The sequence below is a fragment of the Drosophila virilis genome, chromosome 3 (genome assembly GCF_030788295.1).
Source record: "Drosophila virilis strain 15010-1051.87 chromosome 3, Dvir_AGI_RSII-ME, whole genome shotgun sequence".
Classification (NCBI taxonomy): Eukaryota; Metazoa; Arthropoda; class Insecta; order Diptera; family Drosophilidae; genus Drosophila; species Drosophila virilis.
The window spans coordinates 21,027,211-21,049,192 of record NC_091545.1 but is presented as its reverse complement, the minus strand read 5'-3'; the positions used below and the strand labels follow the sequence as shown (position 1 = coordinate 21,049,192).

The following is a 21,982-nucleotide window of genomic DNA, read 5'->3' as shown; positions in this document are numbered from 1 at the left end:
CTAGCCATCTGGCATCATCGTTCTGTTCTTTCGCTCCTTTCATTACCAACGCCGGCGTGTCGAGCTGCTATTAATTTGTTTAACATTTAATTTAATTTAATTCATTTATAAAATAATCATAAAGCATGTCAATGATGAAGCGCACTGCCTTTAAATGGCTGCATAATAATCACGTCAACATATCTGACTTTGGCGATTGAGCAACGGCTACCACTTCAACCACGTGGTTTCTTTGCACTTGTTGAAACTTATCAATGCTTGAATTAAAATGAGCACAGCTAAAATAGGTAAGTTTTTAAAATTTGCAGGATCCGCTTTTTAACAACTCGAATGATGATAGATTCATAACCCAAACCAGAGAAATTATGTTGAAATCTATTTAACATGCATCACCATCTGACAACGAGTTGTTTAATAAATTGATCCTTATCCATTGTCTTATAAATTTGCTAATATTTTCATTTTATAATAGAGGAAGTCCTTTGGAAAAGTAAATTTGGAGCTTACACATAACCTCATATGCTCGAGGTAAGTCTTTCAATACATTATTTATTAGCTAATTTCGTTTCTCCTGATGATAACTTCATATAAAAATCAGACCAATTATGTTGAAATCTATTTAACATGCATCACCATCTGATCCTTACACATAAATCTCTTACTCATTGATTTGAAAACATGTAGCTAATTTGTTTTCATTTTCTTTTAGACCTTGTGCGCATTAAATTGTCGGAACGGAAATTGGGAAAAAGCCCTTGCCCACGCTAAAAAGTAAGTCTTATATTTATTATCTTCCCAACTAAATATTTTTTACTGATGACAACTTCATACACAACTCAGAACAATTATGTTGAAATCTGTTTAACATGCATCACCATCTGATTTTGACAAACATTATTTTTACCTAATTTGTTTATCCATGAAATTAAGTTTGTGACATTTACTCTGTTTTCTAGGCACAATGCACATTGAACCAGCGGACATGCATGAATTTAATATATTTAGTTTATTATACAAAATAGTTTAATATTCATATCAATAATGTGTAAAAATAAACTTATAAACAACTTATATAACTGTTCAACACTGCCAACAACTTTCCCCCTCTATCAACGGCTCCATAGCAGCAACAACAGCGTTAAGATTATGTCCCTGTTACTCGGCTGAATCCAGGAGATGGTGCCACTGAATTCTGGCATCACACTGCCATAAACCACCTCCTGGTTGGCAGCTGGACGCACCGCTGGACCGTGCTCAGTGAAATCTCGTTTCTTTTTGAAGCTTTCATAATACCAGTCCATGCCATCTTTGCGCTCCGCTCGTTCCACGGCCAGTTGCTCCTCGGGCTGAGTGTCGGTGCGCTTTTGTGCCTTCCTGGCAATAAGCTGCTGCTCGCTGGCAAAGCTCTCATTGTCCGCACTGGGCGTGGTGCGTTGATACTCCTCGGCAGTGGGTTGTGCCAACTGCTGCTGCTGCTGATTGTGCGATGTGAACACCTTGGTGATGGTTGAACGGCCACCGGGCGTGCGCACAGGTGCCGCTGCTGCTACTCGTGATGGCGCCGCGGTCACCTGACCGCTGCGGGGCGTGGCTTTATAATCAATGAACGGTTCCGTTGTTGTGGTAGTTACCCAGGAATGACTTTTTATTTGTGCCACATGTTCCTCAGGTGGCGGTATCAACAATATGGTCTCCGCTGTTGTTGTTTGAAACAGTTCCGGCGGACGCAGAAGTGTTACTGATTGCGCCTCCAGATCCTCGTCATCGTATTGGGAATCCTCCGCCTCTTGCTCGCTGGATGCACTGCTTATTGCCGCCTCTGTTGTTGTTGTTGTTGTCGAACTACTTGTTGTTGCTGCAGTTGCTCTTGTGGTGCTGCGTGCTGTTGTCATTGGCCTGGTGCTTTTCACAATTGGCATCTGTGTAGTCACATCGGGCGTTATTTCGGTGACTTCATAGGTGGCCGTCTCGAAACTCTCTGCGCTGTTGGTCGGCTTGGGGCGCGCCTGTATCTGCTCCTGGCGCACTGCAATAGGCACGAAGTGACGCTCCATGTGCGGCTTGCTGGTGACATTTACCGGCTCCACCAGCCCGCGACGCTGTTGTGGATCATGCACAGGCATAAAGCCGCCCACATGGGCGGGCACAATGGGTCGAAAGCCGCCGCGTTCAATGCTCGACGGCTCACGGAAAGTGGTGCGAAAGACGCCAACAGTTGTGGCCGCGCCGCTCTCATTGCTCAACGCCTCCTCCGCCGAGTTGGTAGTCACTTCGGTGTCGCCATAGCGGTTCCGTGCTCTGGGAACGTTTTGCTCCTGCTGCTGCTGCTGTTGCTGCTGCTGTTCCCGCAAGTACTTCTCGAACTCGGCGCTGTTCGGCTGATACATGCGCGTCTTTCCCCGCCCAGTGGGCAAATCGATGTGTGCCATTCGGTGTGTGGCTGGCATCGGATCTTCCTGATCTGTGCGCTGCTTGCGTCCGCGCTCGCCAAAACCGAAAAAGCGACCCAGACTCAAGCTGGGTATGGGATAGCCAAAGAAGGTGAATGGTGAGCCAGCTCCCGCGACTGGTTGTGGACGTCTATTGAAGTACTTGGTGTGCAGCAATGTATTATTCAGATCGATGTTGGCACTGGGCCCTGCCGTCGGCTTGGGACGCTGCGAGCTGCTGCCCACCGCATTGGTGGCATCCGGCACATCCGTGGAGTCCACATACTGCTCGTAGAAGTATTCGCTATCGCCCACCATCGGCCGTTCGCCATTCGCCTCGCACTCATCGCTGAAATCATCGGGCAGATCGCGCTGGAAGACATCCCCGTGCTCGTTCAGCAGCGGCAGCTGATTGCCATCGGTGCGCTCGTTATTATCACCCCCATTAAAGAGCTCCAGGCCGACACAGAGGCTGCGCTCCATTCGGGCAGCTCGCAAGAGGCGACCATCCTTGCACTTCGGTCCGGGGTAGGGAAAATTAGTCTCCTGCAGCCAGACAGAGAGCCACTGCATCTCACAATTGCAATCAATGGGATTACCTAAGCGAAAGATGCAACAAGACAAGGCAATATAAGACATTGATCCTCGAAAATCAAACAATTGGATTCCTTAACGCAGATCTTATCGCATGGTTATCCATCAGTTTCTCAACGTGTGACCCGATTCCGTTCATAAGGAAAGTCGTAAAGCTCAAGAATTTTGAGCTAAGTCTAATTAGTATTCCATATAAGATTTGTCAAACATAAAGTCAGCTTTGTCCTAGATCGTTTAAGCTAGATTTAATCCCAAAACTTTCAGTTAAGTAGCAATAAAATGGAACAAACATGCGATACCAATTCTATGCTCTAATACCTGATGGGCATACGCTTACCATCCACGTCGAGTATGGCTATGTTGCCTCTCAGATTCCGAAAGGTTCGCTCCTTGATGGTTCTCAGTTGATTATTGCGCATAGATAATACGCGCAGTCTGGGCATAGTCTCAAATGGTGAACCCTAGCAGAAGGATGGACGGATAGATAAATCGATTTATTTCGTCGGCTTAGACCTACCTGAATTCTGCATATTTGATTGTTGTCCATCTTCAGCTCGACCAGCCAGTTGAGCGCCTTGAGTGGCATGGTGGAGACCAGTTTCACGGCGTTGGTGGACAGATCCAATACCTCCAGGTTGCGCATGCTGCGCAGTCCTATGTTCTCCATGTTGCGGAAATGATTGTTGGACAAGTTCAGGAAGACCAACGAATTAGCATGATGGAAGCTCTCGGGCGAGATGAAGCGCAGTTTGTTGTATTGAAAATGCGAGGCCAGCAATGAGGGTAGCTCCTCGAAAACGTGATCCTTGAGCTCCACCAGCTTATTGTCGGCCAGCACGAATTCCTGCAGCTCTGGCAGACCCTTGAGTGCGCCCGGCTGCACGCTGCCGATCTCATTGCTGCTTAGATCCAGATACTGCAACTTGGGTAAGTTTCTAAAGGTGCCCTGCTGCAGTTCTACAATGAGATTGTTGGATAGACGAATCTCTACCACATTGCGCCAGGCATTGATCACATCGGAGTGCACGCGGGAGATCTGATTGTAGCTGAGATCAACATCCCGCAGACTGTGCAGATTGCCCAGACCCACCGAAATGTCCAGCAGGGCATTGCCGGAGAGATCCAAGTATTCCAGCGAGCGTTGATTGTCAAAGGCGGTGGGTGAAATGCTGCGTATGAGATTGCGGGACAGGTCCAGTTGCTCCAGCCGACTGTTATTGGAAAAGAAGTTGTCCGTTATGGACTCCAGTTTGTTCGACTGTAGATTGAGATTGCGTAGCTCCGCCAGCGGCAGCAAGGCGCGCTCGTCCGCCTGACCCAGCTGATTGTCCTGCAAATGCAACAGCTCCAGCCGCTGTATGCCTATGAAGGAGGTGTCCTCCAGCAGACGGAGCTGGTTCTGCGCCAGACTCAACACGCGCAGCTGGGGCGCCGCCTGAAAACCATGACGCGCCAGCTGCTCAATCTGATTTTGGCTGAGATCCAGCATGCGCAGATTGGGCAACTGCAGGGACTTGCTGCCCGCAGCGGGCAGAGCGGCAATCCGATTGCCACGCAGAGAGATGCGCTCCACAATTTGCGGCAAGCCCGGAATGATGGCAGACAATTGATTAAAACTAGCATCCACTTCGAAGAGACGTTCCAAGTGCATGAATGTGCCCGGATGTATGTGGCTCAGCTCGTTGGAGGATATGTTGAGCGTCTCTAGGAGGCTATTGTGCCGAAAGGTGTTGGCAGCCAGATCGGTAAGACCATTCTCGCTGAGATCCAGACGCCGCAGTGAGGGCAAGCCCGCCAGCAGCTGTGAGTCCACGCGCACAAACTGATTCTGGGCAAGATCCAAGCCCTTCAGCCCAGGCAGATTCCAAAAGGGCAACGGCAACTCGGAGCTGAGGCTGTTGTTGCGCATGCGCAGCTCTCGAAGCGCGGGCATGGCCATAAGGGCATCGCGTTCGATCAGGCGCAGCTGATTGTTATTCAGATGCAGTTGCTCCAGTGTGCCATGACCCCGCAAGGCGCCATACGGCAGCTCACTCAACAGATTGCCGCTCATATCGAGGAAACGTAGCGTGGGCAAAGCATCCAACAGAGCCCGTAGCGCCTCCACATGGGCAATCTCATTGTTGTAGATGTGCACGGCCTCCACGCCGCTGCCGGAGGCCTGTAGCAGGGATTCCGGGTGTATGCGACGTATGAGATTGTTGTGCAGATGGATGGTCTTCAGTTGGGGTGTGCGCAAAAAGGCGCCGTACTGCAGCTCCGTGATGCGATTGTCATTCAGATGCAGCTCCGATAGATTCGGCAAGTCCACAAAGGAGCCGTCCTCAATGACATTGATAATATTATGATCGAGTCGCAGTTTCTTTAGATGCTCCAAGTCCTTGACAATGCGCCCAATCATGCCCACATCGCTGATCTGGTTATGGGACAGCTTGAGGCTAACCAAATTGGGCAGCCGGGCCAGGGCACGCAAATGTATCCAGTTGAGCCCATTCCGACTCAGATCCAGACTTTTCAGCGAGATCAAGCCATCGAACAGGCCCGCCTCCAGGCGTGTCAGACCCGTGCCGCCCGTGATGTGTATGTGCTGCAATTTGGGCAGATGCCGGAAGCTAAGCGGCTGCAGCTCCGTCAACGAAGCACTCTGCACACTCAAATAGGTCAGGCTGAGCAGGCCGGAGAAGTCGGGCAGATGCTTCAGCTCATCGCTCTGTATGGTTATGGCCAGCATATTGATCATGCCATTCAGGCTCTCCGTGGGTATGCTGCGCAGCTGTGGCTCCACTATGAATATCTCCACCAGGCTGTTCTCCAGCTCATTCAGCCAGCCATTCGAGACACGCTCGATGCTATTGTAGCGCAGCATCAGCCGCACAATCTGCAGATTGCCAAAGAAGCGACCCGGCAGCGCCGGCAGCTGATTGTTCTCCAGCACCAGTTCATCAATTTGCGTCTTTATGTTGCGCTCCACGGATTTCAGGCCATCCATTATCTGTGGCAAGTTGCTGTGCGAGCACCTGCACAAAGAAGTGCTTAGCTCTGGCTGTTAACCATGCCCCGTCCGGATCGACTCACCATATTTGTATCTCCTTGCCGCGCAGCGAACAGCGACAGGGCAGAATCGCCTCGGAGGGTGGACAGCTGTCCGCTCGCACAAGCGCTGTCCAGGCGGCATATAACAATAGGATTGGTAGTAGAAGCATCCTGCGATTCGCTTAGTTCATGGGAATAGTTGGGCCTGACTGGCACATAGCTTAAAGACCAATAAAACACCTAATGAAAACTCCATAAGACTGAGAAACATACTCTGCTTCGAATGGACTTTTAAGGGTAAGGGGATAAAGATTTACAAAGGGAAAGTGGATTAGCCCGCTAATTTGGAGGCCCAGTCTAAGCGGCCTTAGGTATAGATGGGAACAAATAAGCATAAAACATTCAGTTCAAAATAAATGCAAATCCATATAACTATCAAGACTGCAAGCTAGTTCGAGAACGGATTATTAATTTAATTTTTTATTATTTTTTAATTAAAAAACAAATACACCAAAGAATAAATTTTGGCCCCAAGCATTGCATTTATCAAGCCATATTTGGTAGATGCAAGTTTTGGGTTAAAGATCAAATATAGCCCGCATCTTGCAAACGAAAATATCCATGGCTTACAATATTTTCAGTGCAACGGGCAATTATAAATTAAGAACTTCAATACAATTTAGTAAATATATAAAAACTAAGCCTATTTTTAAGAATATACAAAAGTAGCTTTTCATATTGTAGCCTTAATAACAAATAATAAATTATAACAATAAAATATATCAAGTCAGAAGCTCTACAAAATTATTTCCAATCAGGCTATTTTCGTTTCTAGATTTTTTTTAGGTAAGTTTGACTGCATCGCAACAGGTAATATTGTTGTCCAGTATAAATATCATGAAATCTATATTAAATGAAAAAATCCAAAAAACTTACAAAATGGATTTTTGCTAATAAGAAAAAACTGATTACGTCTGAATCCAACTGTCTGGCACCCAAAATGGTATTAGCCATAATTTGATAATATTGTTCACAGCAATCATAAAGAAATTATTATGATAGTACAAGTACGCAGCTGATTGTACTTGTCCATTCAGATATTTCGAAAATATAAACAAACAAAAAATAGTTATATGTGGGGTCCCATACTGACACCTGACAAGGTTCAGGTCGTATATCAATTGGAATGTGTACATAAATCAATCATCTTTTGGCCAAAAATAGGCAATAGTTGGTAAGACTTGCCCACCCTGGGCAAGACATATTTTCAGTCTTAACTGTTCCAATGAGCCTTAAATTACCGGCCACAGACTGTACGGCTATCTAAATCTATGGAATTATCAGCTCTGGAATAAATCAAATGGTTTCGGATTGATAAGTTCAATGGAGAGCTCTCTCTCTCCCTTTCTCTCTCTACCTTGGTCACTCTCTATCTCTCTCTCTCTCTCTGTCCCTCTATCTATCTTTGCCTGGCTATATAAGTGAACCACACAGCAGCTGCTGTTAGACTTAATAGGTTCCTTCGAGAGTCTAGAATGCGTTTCATTTTTTACGTGCTTTCACTTGTGCTGGCCTTGTGCCTAGCGTCCGCTGATCCCAGAATCACCCTGCATGGGATGGTCAGATCGGATGAGCGCATACGCTCCCATGGTTACCCAGCTGAGACCCATGAGGTGGTCACCGAGGATGGCTACGTGCTGACACTCTTCCGCATTCCTTACTCGCACAAACTGAACAACAAGAGTCAGAAGCGTCCACCCGTGCTGCTGCAGCATGGCCTGTTCAGCAACTCGGACTGCTGGCTGAGCTCTGGGCCGGACAACTCGTTGGCCTATCTGCTGGCCGATGCCGGCTACGATGTCTGGCTGGGCAATGCGCGTGGCAACATTTATTCGCGGGCCAACGAGATCATCTCACTGAACAATCCCAAGTTCTGGCATTTCGATTGGCATGAGATTGGCACCATCGATATCGCTGCCATGATCGATTACATACTGGATGAGACACAGTACAAGCAGCTGCACTATGCGGGTCACTCGCAGGGCACGACGGTTTATTTGGTTTTGATGTCCGAGCGTCCGGAGTACAATGAGAAGATCAAGTCGGGTCATTTGCTGGCACCGTGCGCATTCTTTGAACATGGCAAATCGCCCATCTTCAGATGGTTGGGCCCATTGGTGGGCACACCTGGCGGTGTTTGGAACCAGCTGCTGGTGGACACTGAACTGATACCGTACAATAATATTGTCAATCGTCTCGCCGACAACGGGTGCGGAAGCGGCAGTCCCTACGACTCAATCTGCAAGAATGGATTCCTGATGTTCGCCAACGGCGGCTATGAGAATATTAATCTGGTACGTGTCATGTTTATAATTCCAGAGCGGTTCAAGCGCCGAGCTGACCCTTGATTTGGTGCTCTTTCTAACTTAAGACACTTCTCTTTCAATATTTAGACTTCTATGCAAATATTGATTGAAACGCATCCGGCTGGCTCCTCCAGCAACCAGGGCATCCATTATCTGCAGCTGTACGCCTCGCACGAGTTCCGTCAATACGACTGGGGCAGCAAGAAGAATCGTGAACTCTATGGCCAGGATCTGCCGCCAGACTATGATCTGAGCAAAATTACCGCCAATACGCACTCGTATTCCAGCCAAAATGATGCACTGTGCGGTCCAAAGGATGTTGACACCTTGGTCTCCCAGTTCGTGCATCTGAGCGAAGATCATCGCGTGCCCTGGTCGAGCTTCAATCATTTGGACTTTATCGTGGCCAAAAACATGAAGGAGCTGGTCAATGATTTGGTTGTTGAGCGTATCAACAGCTATGAAGGTCGTTAAGCGATTGACCTCTAATTGATCTGTTAGGTCAGACAATAAATCTGAAAACTTGCCAAGCTATTTTATTGCTCAATTTATTGGCGAGCTTATTTGATAAGATTGAAAGCACATTTTTGATTTGAATCACATTTGAATTGATAATAGTATATTATCAGTGCTTTGCCAGACAGTTCTTTTAGTCTCTATCAGCTCTTGCATTTGAATAATATACAAATTTTTCCTATCGAATTAGTCAGCAACAATATTAGAAAAACCCGGGTACTTATAATATCGCGATTAACTCAATAAAGCTCTCTCAGTCAATGTGATAACAAACAACCAACCTCTTACTGCCAAACCCCTCTTTGAGAAACCCTAACCTAACCGACCCTTTCATCCAGTAGACTTTTAATGCTCTATGGCTTAGATGATGGCCCAGTCGCATCACAGGAAGTGTTACTACGTCTTGTGCAATACCCACAGAGACTTCATAAAATAAAGCTCTCAACATGCCTATCTACAATCCAGATATACCCATGTATAGCCGTAGTCTCCATATGCAGCTGCGCAACTTCGACCAAAAAAACTAAATAAAAAAAAAAAAAAAGAAACTTTTTGCGCCGAGAAGCGTAACATGGCTTTTCAACAAAATTTTGTAATCATTTAACAACAAAAACTAGAAAAATAGACGTAGAGGCTATAGTTGGGTAGTGAAACGGTCTGAAGAGCTGCTGCCGCTGCTGCCGCTGCTGCTGCTGCTGCTGCTGCTGCTGCTGCTGCTGTTGCCCCTCCTCTATGCACTCTCTAAACGCATGCGCGCCGAGTTTACATCAAACGAACCTTGAAATTATTGTCGTTTTCATCATTGTCTGTAATTTCTTTGGCTTCCAGCTGCTGTTCAGATCTAAGAGCTGGTTTACTTCGTACACTATGGATCTATGCCTGCCGCAACTAAGTGTGACTTGAAGGTCTCGTCTGTGGCTCCACTGGAGGCATCTCTGGCGACAGTTTCTCCACTTTTTTTTTTTTATGGAGTTTCTTACTTTGCTCTGATTTCTTTTGAGTCTCTCCTAATTAAATAACTGTATTGTTCTTTAGTTTTGCCTGTACATTAAAACTGTATTTCATATGGAATGCAGATCTGCGCAGTGAGATTATGAATATGTTGTTCTCATTTGTTTGAAAGTCAAGATGGGACAGGTAAAGCGACCTCTCTGGGCAATAAATACAACTACAGTGCGATCTCTCCAGGCTATAACAATTTATGGGCAAGCACACAGCGCCATCTAGCGTTAGATAGCAACTAGTTCAGGATTTGTACTAATAATCTTTCAAATATTTTCCGCCAAGCTTACTCCAATATATAACGTATCCAATATATCCGTGCGAGTTTGAATTTAATTTGTTTGTATTTTTAAATTTTAAATATGTTAAACTTAATACGACTTTGCATTTGCCTTTGTAATTAAATAGGTTTTCATAAGCTCCACGTAAACATTTATTTATTTTCCTTAGTTTTTGTTTTATTTTTTTTCACTTCACTTTCAAGCGCACTTTTACTCTTGTTATAAATTTTCTGTAATTTAATTAAAAACGCACCAAAACGTTGGTTGTAAGTTTTGGGAGCCGTCTTGCCGAACCGTCTCGATTGGAATGCGCGTTAAAACTGTTTTCAAAACGTTATGTGGAGCCAACGGATTACTCAAGATTTCTACAAACGTTTTGAGCGTTCAACATTTTGTGGAATGCGGGGGAGTAGCGCCAAGAAGCGAATGCTTCCTGCCTGTGCAATATCGGAGTGTATTTGGCGCCACACTTGGCTGCATCTCACTCACCAAACAACTTGGCCACTAACTTGGCTCAGAGCACTTGTGGAACGCATTTTGTGGACTCGAGTTGGTAGCTGAACTGTGACCAGGCATCAGGGGTCGTCGCCGGCGTTTAGACCGCCGCCTGGTCATGTTGCTGTCGGGGGCGAGGTTGTTTATGATGAGATTATATTGAAATTGCAAGTGAAATTAACGAATTATATGAGGAAATTGCTTGTTCAGAAGCGAAGGCCAAAAAAGGAGCTGACTTGGAAAGAAGCTTATAATTTAATGATATAAATGTAAATACTGCTGCAAGACTGCCAAAAGGCAGCAACCTTTTAAATACCAGCTATTCTATATAGATATTATATGACTAAACTCTTTATCAAGCTTACTTATTATGCTACTAATTTACACAGATATAATTAATATATTATTATAATAATTATTAGTTATCGTTTTAAGCTCGGATCTTTCAATAGCTTTTAAAGCCTTTTTAGACACAAAAATAAAAAATACACTTAAAAAATCTAAGAAATTACATAAACGTATTTTATTTTGTCTATCTTTGAAATAAATTTCATCATTAAATTCGAAGGTTCTCAAAGGTTTCAATTTGAAGTTATGGAAGTTAAAGCTTAAAGCGGAATCTTCAGGTTTCTTCTTCCATATTTTTTAGCTTGTTTAATAAACTGTATTAACTATTCGTTGTCATGGGCTTAACGTTAATGTTTCGCATTTCACTTTCGTTTTTAACCGTTGTCATTTCCTTGCCCGATATCTCACGATATCTCGAGAGCTCTTTCTGCTCGGCTTACTTTTGCTAAATTAAATTAAAGGCCTCATAAGCCGCATGCTTCGTATACATATATATAGTGACATATCCATAGTCGCACCCACCCTTTAACATAACTTGGCGCATAAGCATAAGCACAATTATAAACATTTCTAATATTGTAAACAAAGAGCCTGGTGATAACATCGACATTGGTCAAGATCAAACTGTCCCCCTTTGGTAGACATAAACAATTCACCCTAAATATCACGCCACTGTCAATGTTCCCATCAGAGTACTATCCCACGCATAATTGCTGACGCAGCTCAAACTTCACTCAATTTTGACTCAAACTCTCTCAAAGCGAAGTTTGCTAAGCGACCGCAACAGTTAGATAAATCAGTTCATATTCGGGAAGCAAATCTGAATGTACTCAACAAAAGTAGCCGTTAAGTGAAAATAATAAATTGAAATATATTTTTTTATAGTAACCTAACGTGTAAAACTTAATTGGCGCAGCCGGTAGGATACGTCGGGAAAAAGTTAAGATCGCTAAAGGATAATTAATTCCCAGATCTAACGCACAATCGCGACCGAAAGTGTTGTCGGAGTGTAATAAAAATTTTCTCGAATACGTATCCGCACAAGAACCTTCGGGTCACTAGTAGCTTAATAATATTGACCCTTTGGGCAATAAAGCTACTACAGTTAATAACGACTGGATTTGCATATCGTTTGATCCCTGCAATACGTTATTACTGAGTCTTTTTAAGACACACACACAAAAAAAAAAAAAAAGAAACATTTAACCAATAATCCATCACAAACTTTAACCTAAAATAAAAGTGCAAAATCAAAGAACAATAAAGTTCAAACCTACAAACTCAAAACTATTCAAAAAAAAGTGTATTACACCAAGATGACAATGGAATTATCAGAACAACACCTCAACCAGGCCCTTTCACAACTTAGACAGGTGCCAAGCTTTGACGGATCAACGGATCAACTAAACGCCTTCATTAAAAGGATAGATTACATCCTACACCTGTATCCAACCCGAGATGTTAGACAACATAGCATCTTATACGGAGCCATCGAATTGCAAGTCACAGGAGATGCTCAGAGAATATCACAAAGGACAGCAGCCAACACTTGGCAGGAGCTGAGAAACGCATTAATTGAAGAATACAAAGTGCAGACACCATTTGAAGAACTCCTTCGACGCTTATACAACACGAATTACCAAGGAAACGTCCGTAAGTTCATCGAGGAGCTCGAGAATAAATCTTTTGTTATATTAAATAAGTTAGCACTAGAAAATATACCTAGCAATACAACCCTTTATACAAATGCTATGAATAACACAATCAAAGATGTTATTACAAAAAAATTACCAGATAGGCTTTTCATGATGTTAGCCAGACACGACATTACGTCGACACAAAAACTAAAGCAAGTAGCTCAAAGAGAGGGATTATATGAAAATAGCGTTACTGAAAAACCTAAAAATAATAATGTTCAGGGAAATCCAAATAACAATCGTAGGAACATGGGAAATTATCAGCAAAATGCTAACCCAACCACCATTTCAAGTGGCTATTCCAACACGAATCAGAGTTATCACGCACAAAATAAACAGCATAATAAGTCCGAAGACAATCAGAAAGCTCACCACGAGTTCCAACAGAAATTAAGTCAAGGTAGATACCAAAATCCCTTAAACTACCAAAATCAGTCCCATTCACGCTTGAATGCACCAAACCCTCCGACTAAACGTCAAAGAGATAGTAACAGTGGGCAGATGAAAATGGATACATCCGAAAATTTTCATCAGCAAGCCTCGGAACAAACAGAAGAAATCCATTCATAAAATTGATTATGAATGACGAAGTTCTAAAATGTGTCATCGACACAGGTTCAACCATTAATCTAATGAAAACTAACCGCTTAAATTTTCCAGTTTACAACGAAACATTAAAGGTTCACACCATAAATGGTGTTATTGAATTAAAACAAAGTATACGATTAGGAGCAAGCAAAATTTGTCCGAGCAAACAAAAATTCTATATTCACGACTTCTCAGAGCATTATGATGTTCTGATTGGGAGAGAATACCTTGAGGCATGTCAAGCAAAAATAGACTATGCACAAGGATCCGTAACCTTAGGAGAATTTAACTTTTGTTTTAGATATAACGACGAAGAGGTCGAAGAGGACATGACCGCACAAGAGTGCCTTGATCCACCCTCAACAGAGGACAGACCATTTAACTTCGCTATTAATAATGAATTAATAGAAAACAATGAGTTTAGGCTAGAGCACCTAAACTCAGAAGAAAAAGAAAAAATAAAAAAAGTTTTACATGAATTTCGTGATATCCAGTACCATGAAGGTGACAATTTGACTTTCACTAGTACAATTAAACACAAAATTCTAACAAAACATGAGGACCCAATTTACAAGCGTCCATACAAATATCCTCAAATATACGATGAGGAAGTAAATAAACAAATAAGCGATATGATAAAACAAAATATCATACGTAAATCCAAATCCCCTTACTGCTCACCAGTAATAATCGTTCCAAAGAAAAACGATGCATCTGGAAAGCAAAAGTTCCGGTTAGTCATAGATTACCGCAATCTCAATGAACTAACTATTAATGATAAATACCCTATCCCGATCATGGATGAAATATTAGACAAACTTGGAAAATGTCAATATTTCACAACCATTGATCTAGCCAAAGGCTTCCACCAAATCCAAATGGATCCTGGTTCAATACCCAAGACCGCATTTTCGACTAAACATGGCCATTACGAGTACACTCGCATGCCATTCGGTCTTAAGAATGCACCTGCAACGTTCCAACGTTGTATGAACAATCTCTTAGAAGATTTAATTTTTAAGGATTGTCTGGTCTACTTAGACGACATTATTATTTTTTCCACTTCATTGGAGGAACACATTTTGTCGCTACAAAAGGTATTTAAGAAGCTTAGAGAAGCTAACTTAAAACTACAGTTGGATAAATGCGAGTTTATGAGAAAAGAAACTGAATTTCTCGGTCACATCATCACAACTGAGGGTATAAAACCAAATCCCAACAAGATACAAGCAATTGTCAAATTCCCAATTCCAAAAACCCCAAAAGAAATTAAATCATTTCTAGGATTATGTGGTTTCTATAGGAAATTTATACCAAATTTCGCTAATATAGTAAAACCATTAACACTTAAATTAAAAAAGGGAGCAAAAATCAATATAAAAGACAGAGACTACGAACTAGCGTTTGAAAAGCTAAAAGTACTCATAACATCCGACCCAATTTTAATATACCCTAACTTCGAAAAACCATTTTCATTAACTACAGACGCGAGTAATATGGCAATAGGGGCCGTCCTTTCGCAAGAGCATAAGCCTATATGCTATGCAAGTAGAACTCTCAACGAGCATGAGTTAAATTATTCAACGATTGAAAAAGAATTATTAGCAATCGTTTGGGCCACTAAATACTTTAGGTCCTATCTCTTTGGTCGACAATTTCAAATCCTTAGTGATCACAGACCACTCGTCTGGTTAAATAATATGAAAGAACCTAACATGAAATTACAAAGGTGGAAGATCAAGCTAAATGAGTTTGATTTCCAAATTAAATACGTCCCAGGAAAAGAAAATTATGTGGCAGATGCTCTGTCCAGAATTCAATTAAACGAAAACTTCTTAGGCGAAGATACAATTAGCACAAGAGCAACAATACATAGTGCTCAAGAAGACAACAGTAACCATTTACAAATCACAGAAAGACCACTTAATTATTATAATCGACAAATAGAATTTGAAAAAGGAACCGAGAACGAAACAAAAGTTACGAATTACTTTCACAAAACCAACATAAAAATTACGTACAAAGACATGACTAATACGCATGCCAAAGAATTAATAAAAGAATACTTATGCACAAAGAAAAGTGTGCTATACTTCCACAACGAAGCAGATTTTCCAATTTTTCAAGAAGCCTACTTAGAAATAATAAGTCCGAATAATTCAACAAAGGCAATGAAAACTAGTACAAAATTAATAGACCTTCAAACATATGCAGAATTCAAAGAATTAATATTAAAAAAGCACAAAGAATTATTACATCCAGGAATTGAAAAAACTATCAATTGGTTCAAAGAAACCCACTATTTCCCAGATTATCAAAATTTAATTCAAAATCTAATAAATGAATGTGAGATTTGCAACATCGCAAAAACAGAACACAGAGATACAAAATTAACTTTCGAAATAACTCCGGAAATCGCTAATATCCGAGAAAAATATGTAATGGATTTTTACATAGTAGGAGATAAACAATTTTTATCTTGCATTGATATCTATTCAAAATTTGCATCATTAATAGAAATAAAAAGTAGAGACTGGCTAGAAACCAAACGAGCTATATTACAAGTGTTCAACCAAATGGGTAAACCCATCGAAATAAAGGCAGACAAAGACTCAGCTTTTATGTGCACAGCTTTACAATTATGGCTAAAATCAGAAGCAGTAAATATTAATATAACCACTAGTAAAAATGGTATATCCGACGTAGAACGATTTCATAAGACAGTTAACGAAAAACTAAGAATCATTAACAGCGACTCAGACGTCGAAAATAAACTTACAAAATTTGAAACTATACTCTACACGTACAATCATAAAACAAAGCACAAAACGACTAACAGAACACCAGCGGACATATTCATATATGCAGGTACACCAGAGTATGACACTCAAGCTAATAAAGAAAAACTAATAAATAATCTCAACAAAAAACGAACAAATTATGAAATTGACACTAGATACAAACACTCACCGTTAGTTAAATCAAAGACGACAACCCCGTTCAAGAAAACAGGAGAACTAAGACAAATCGACGACAAACATTTTGAGGAAACTAACAGAGGCAGGAAAATAACACATTACAAAACCAAATTCAAAAAGAAAAAGAAGACTAATCAAAGCAAATATAACAATTACAGGTCAACAACAGACAGCGATCAAAACATACAAGCACCAGCTTAAATTAATTATTATAATATTACTATCAATAACTGTAAACCATATAAATGCACAGAGTATTGAAATTAATCCTATCAAAGCCCATAACGGATATCTCATATTTAAAACAGGAACCATAGACATTCCGACAGATTACGAATTCCACTGTTTAACGGTTAATATAACAAAAACCGAAGAAACTTTTAACAATTTAATTGAACAAAGTAAAGAATTCAATAACCTTATACAAATCGAATACCTAGTAGAAAAATTAAACAGAGAAATAAACGGCTTAAAAATAGCCAAACGCAGCAAAAGAGGTTTAGTTAACATAGTAGGAACAGCATATAAATACTTATTTGGAACATTAGATCAAGAAGACAAAGCAGAAATTGAACAAAAAATAAGCAACTTAGCAGAAAACAGCGTTCAGGTTAACGAATTAAATTATATAATAGAAGCTATAAACAAAGGAATAGAAATCATGAACGAACTAGATCAAGAGAAACAAAAAGGAAAGAAATTAGATATCCTTATATTTAACTTACAACACTTTACAGAATATATAGAAGACATTGAGATGGGAATGCAGCTCACAAGATTAGGAATTTTTAACCCAAAATTACTAAAACATGACTATTTGTTGCATGTTAATTCTGAGAAATTGTTGAATACAAAAACTTCCACTTGGTTTAAATCAGATACAAACGAAATACTGATAATATCCCATATTCCTCGAGAAATAATAAAAAGCCCGGTATTCGAAATAATTCCATACCCGGATGAAAATAATAATATTTTGACAGAAATAGCTCATGAAAAATATTTTACCCAAGATAAAAAAGTTTATAGCAGAGAAACAAAAAAATTAATTAATAATGAATGTTTAACAGGAATTTTAAACCAAATAACATCAGAATGTAGTTATACTAAAATTTTGCAAAATTTTCAAATCAACTACATAGAACCAAATATAATTTTAACTTGGAATTTACCAAAAACTATATTAAACCATAATTGTATAAATAACGAAATAACAATAGAAGGAAACAATATAATAAAAATCTTTAATTGTTCATTGCAAATTAATGAAATTTCAATTTCAAACAATATGTTAGATTATACTCAAAGCATTTACGTAAGCAATGATGTTATAAAATTAGAACCACTTTCGTTTGTACAAACGAAACAAATTATAAATGCACATACAAAATTTAACAATGTATTCCAGATAATTACAATAACCATATTTGTAATCATATTAATAAGTTTAACACTGTATTTGACATATAAGTTCAAAAGCATACCTAAGAAATTAATTATAAAATATAAAAAACCCAAAGTAGAAGAAACACCTACAATAATAGGAGATATACCAATTGTAAAAGAAGAAAATGTTACACTATATCCAAACTTAAACACCTGAGGACAGGCACTTTTCTAATGGTTGGGGGAGTGACATATCCATAGTCGCACCCACCCTTTAACATAACTTGGCGCATAAGCATAAGCACAATTATAAACATTTCTAATATTGTAAACAAAGAGCCTGGTGATAACATCGACATTGGTCAAGATCAAACTGTCCCCCTTTGGTAGACATAAACAATTCACCCTAAATATCACGCCACTGTCAATGTTCCCATCAGAGTACTATCCCACGCATAATTGCTGACGCAGCTCAAACTTCACTCAATTTTGACTCAAACTCTCTCAAAGCGAAGTTTGCTAAGCGACCGCAACAGTTAGATAAATCAGTTCATATTCGGGAAGCAAATCTGAATGTACTCAACAAAAGTAGCCGTTAAGTGAAAATAATAAATTGAAATATATTTTTTTATAGTAACCTAACGTGTAAAACTTAATTATATATATGTATATATATGTTTGTTATTGTTGTTTGTTAACGTCATCATATTATGATTGTCTCGTTTTTTGTTAGTTACATAAAGATTTAACGGCGCCGTCTCCAGTCTTGGGCGACGCTTGGCTGAGCTTGGCTCTGGAACATGGCTACAGGGACTAAAGACCATATAACACTTCCCTAATATGTGGATATCATCGAAAAACTGTCGTGCCTTGTTGCTCGTCCATTGAGTAAGAGTACAAGCAAAGCCATATATATAAATGTTATAATATTTCCCAGCTATTTCTTCTGTTAGTTGCAGGTCTTAAAATATATGAGCCCATGTATTTTTAGTCTGTACATAATATTTGCGTCTTCACTTGAATTCTCAAAGTGCAAATAGCATCTACGTCAATATTGTCGAGGCTACCGAACGGGCATAAGACCATTTTCATTCTATAGCTCCAAGTCTTAGATGCACCCCGCACGATTTTGCTGATAACCCTTGGGAAAAATAGTTTACATTCCGTTTTGTAAAATTATTGCAAGTTCAATGCATTATCAGAATACATAACACACGTTTTTCAAATTGCCTGGCTTCCATTTACAGGCCCTTGCCCTGACGTTTAATTAAATTAAATCATGCTGTATACCCTTGAAAATCGCACGCTTCTATTCTTCTTTTAGCCATCAAGGTTAATTCAATTTCGTCTCAATGCGTTCGGGAGTGTACAAAAGCTTTGCAGAGCAGTTGGATGTAAATTCTGAAAAGACAACACACGAGCGTAGCTTTAAAAAAATGGGTGCCAAATAGTATCATCAAATTTCTGGCTAGTTCATATAGACACCCTGTCTAGTCGATCTATAAGGAATCTAAACATGCCTGAAATCCTATTCGTATTATATTTATATCTATAGTGCTTAAAGGAACACCTAATTTTCTCAATTTATCTCACTTAACCTGATGAACTCTGCTTATAAGACGGCATAATTGGTCGCAACTTGCATGTAGAGCACCCTGTATAAGTTTGTTTCCATATATTTTTGCATAACCGACACACATATATGAAATAGACATGCCCCCCAAAAGGAAACCCGCCCAGCGAAACTATTTCTTTGATATTGTTGTTGTTGTTGTCAATTGCCGGGCCTCCTCTCAGCAGAGCCGCTGCTTTCGCTTTTATTGAATTATATGTATATGGCGAGCCCGAGCAAATCTTTTGCCATGGTGACAACGACAGCTACAACAACTATATAACGTCTCATAATGAATCAAAAAATAAATGCGAAATTGAGTGTTTGCCAACTGTCGACAACTAACGAATGGAAATCCGAATGCTCACACGATATATGCGCGAATACGCGAGTATATACTGAATATTTTCGATGCTCGTGAAAATGATTTGCTAAATTTCGAAATCAGTTGAAAATTGTAACTCGTTGCGACGCGGCGCGTCTAGGAATACTAGTTCCAGCCTAAATTATTCCCAAATCCTTTATAACCATGTGGCGCAAGTGCCTGAGCAGCCTGGTGGCCAGTCAGCGCCAGGTGCAGCCAATGCTGCGGCTGATGCATCATCATCATCCCAATCAGGCGCCCGCCACCAGACCGCCAAAAATTCTAATCACGGGTCAGTTGTTAGCCAACACGTGCGCGGTTCATATAAATAGAATCCAAGGCCCACAGTTGTCAGCCGAATTCCCACTGATGTATGTTCCTCTCTAATGCTGCTCCTTTGGCAGGTGGTCTCGGCCAGCTGGGCATTGAGTGCGCCAAGTTGTTGCGCTCCCAGTACGGCAGCGAGAGCGTCATACTCTCGGATATTATCAAGCCCAGCCAGGCGGTGCTGGAGAATGGGCCCTACATATTCGCCGATATACTGGACTTTAAGGGTCTGCAGAAGATTGTCGTTAATCATCGCATCGATTGGCTGATACACTTCTCGGCGCTGCTCAGTGCTGTCGGTGAACAAAACGTGCCTCTGGCTGTGAGGTAAAACCAAAGCCGAGCATTATCCAAATCAATTAAAATTGTATAACCCATCTCTTAGGGTCAACATTGAGGGCGTGCACAATGTTATTGAGCTGGCCAAACAGTATAAGCTGCGCATCTTTGTGCCCAGCACAATTGGCGCCTTTGGGCCCGATAGTCCCCGCAATCCGACACCGAACGTTACGGTAAACATAACTCTGCTCCTATTGCAGTTTGTTCGATATTTAAATCAGGTCTCGTTCTCGTGTGTAGATACAAAGACCGCGCACCATCTACGGCGTTTCGAAGGTGCACGCCGAGCTAATTGGTGAATATTATTATCACAAATTCGGTCTGGATTTTAGATGTCTGCGTTTTCCGGGCGTCATTTCCAGCGATCCGCCAGGCGGCGGCACGACGGGTAAGTAGAAAAGTAACTCAGAAAATGAGCATCATAATGTATCTGGCAGATACTTTCGTCAACTAAACTGTGTCATCTGTTACTATCTTATGAATGCCAATTGTGCAAGATACAATACAAATTGCTTCGAGACAGATATTCACAACTCAAGCGAATGATTGACTAATTTTCTCGTATTTACAAGATAGTTTTCTGCTACGCTGCCCGGTAAACTAGATCTTTCACTTAATTCTATATGAATTATAAATATATAATCGATATTAGGCTGCATTCCATTCCAAATTGGAGCAGGAGTACAATCAAAACTGTTTTTATACTTGTTACTAAGCCTTTCATCAAATACCATTATCCTCTTAAAAGCCAACCTAACCTCACTTAACCTCAACGTACTTTTTTGCAGACTATGCGGTTGCCGTCTTTCATGAGGCACTGCGTCATGGCAAATACACGTGCTACCTGAAACCAGACACACGCCTGCCCATGATGTACATTGAGGATTGCCTGCGGTAGGTTAACTAATACTAGCACCAGACTTAAACTAAAATAATAATATATTTACTTACAGAGCTCTCCTGGAGTTTATGCGTGCACCTAACGAGCAGCTGAAGCGACGAGTCTACAATGTGACAGCCATGTCCTTTACGCCCGAGGAGCTTGTGGATAAGCTGAGCAAGCATGTGCCACATTTGCATGTGACTTACAAGCCGGATAGTCGACAGCTGATAGCCGATTCTTGGCCGCAGGTGTTCGATGATTCGGATGCAAGACGTGACTGGCACTGGAAGCACAAATATGATTTGACCAATCTGGTTGACTTCATGGTCAAGGATGTGCAGGAGAACTATATCAACGTGGAGAATGGAGAACGTCAAACGATCAAGATCTAAGATGCGCACACAGCAGCTGGGAAACCGCAACTAAATAGTATTCCACACAATCGAATGAGATTCGAATGGCATTTAAAAGCATTTTTATGTACAATTTGTTCAATTCTTATCTACCTTATGGGAAAATATACATCATGAAACAACAATCATATGACAGTATTCATTTCAAAACTTGCTGAGATACTTTGGTTAAATTTAAGGTTTTAATTTGCTGCACAGCAGAAAAACTCTACGTAGAAATCAACATTCATTCGAGGCTAACTTCGATTCATGAGAATCGCAGAGTAAGGCTTTATATAAAAACACGTTTTTCTTTTGAATTGCAGCACAGTAATTTAGCCTGGTCTGTGCA

At 40.9% G+C, this 21,982-nt stretch overlaps 3 protein-coding genes, 1 long non-coding RNA gene and 3 other non-coding genes across 7 annotated transcripts; 6 read left to right on the top strand and 1 right to left on the bottom strand.

Annotated features, from left to right (window-relative positions):
* Positions 1-24: 24 nt before the first annotated feature.
* On the top strand, positions 25-1,076 carry LOC26531546 (uncharacterized). Its single transcript, XR_001450438.3, has 4 exons — positions 25-287; positions 473-528; positions 710-771; positions 957-1,076. It is a non-coding gene; the product is annotated as an uncharacterized lncRNA (long non-coding RNA).
* LOC6624666 (small nucleolar RNA Me18S-Um1356) lies at positions 322-412 on the top strand. Its single transcript, XR_048918.2, has one exon. It is a non-coding gene; the product is annotated as a small nucleolar RNA Me18S-Um1356 (small nucleolar RNA).
* On the top strand, positions 565-648 carry LOC6624172 (small nucleolar RNA Me18S-Um1356). The gene has a single exon (XR_048917.2). It is a non-coding gene; the product is annotated as a small nucleolar RNA Me18S-Um1356 (small nucleolar RNA).
* LOC6624059 (small nucleolar RNA Me18S-Um1356) lies at positions 805-891 on the top strand. Its single transcript, XR_048916.2, has one exon. It is a non-coding gene; the product is annotated as a small nucleolar RNA Me18S-Um1356 (small nucleolar RNA).
* Positions 1,070-10,527, bottom strand: atk (artichoke). The gene is made up of 5 exons (XM_002048078.3): positions 10,231-10,527; positions 6,099-6,276; positions 3,541-6,040; positions 3,361-3,484; positions 1,070-3,028 (listed from the first exon to the last, which is right to left on the bottom strand). Exons 2-5 carry the CDS (start codon positions 6,224-6,226, stop codon positions 1,110-1,112), a joined length of 4,671 nt encoding a protein of 1,556 aa, XP_002048114.1. The 5' UTR covers positions 6,227-6,276; positions 10,231-10,527; the 3' UTR covers positions 1,070-1,109.
* Positions 7,579-8,956, top strand: mag (magro). Its single transcript, XM_002048077.4, has 2 exons — positions 7,579-8,410; positions 8,510-8,956. The coding sequence occupies exons 1-2, from the start codon at positions 7,592-7,594 to the stop codon at positions 8,894-8,896; spliced, it is 1,206 nt and encodes a 401-aa protein (XP_002048113.1). The 5' UTR covers positions 7,579-7,591; the 3' UTR covers positions 8,897-8,956.
* A 9,251-nt stretch (positions 10,528-19,778) lies between the features above and the next one.
* Tdh (L-threonine dehydrogenase) lies at positions 19,779-21,776 on the top strand. Its single transcript, XM_002048076.4, has 6 exons — positions 19,779-19,981; positions 20,094-20,343; positions 20,402-20,528; positions 20,596-20,743; positions 21,144-21,249; positions 21,309-21,776. Exons 1-6 carry the CDS (start codon positions 19,855-19,857, stop codon positions 21,628-21,630), a joined length of 1,080 nt encoding a protein of 359 aa, XP_002048112.1. The 5' UTR covers positions 19,779-19,854; the 3' UTR covers positions 21,631-21,776.
* The last annotated feature ends 206 nt before the right edge of the window (positions 21,777-21,982 follow it).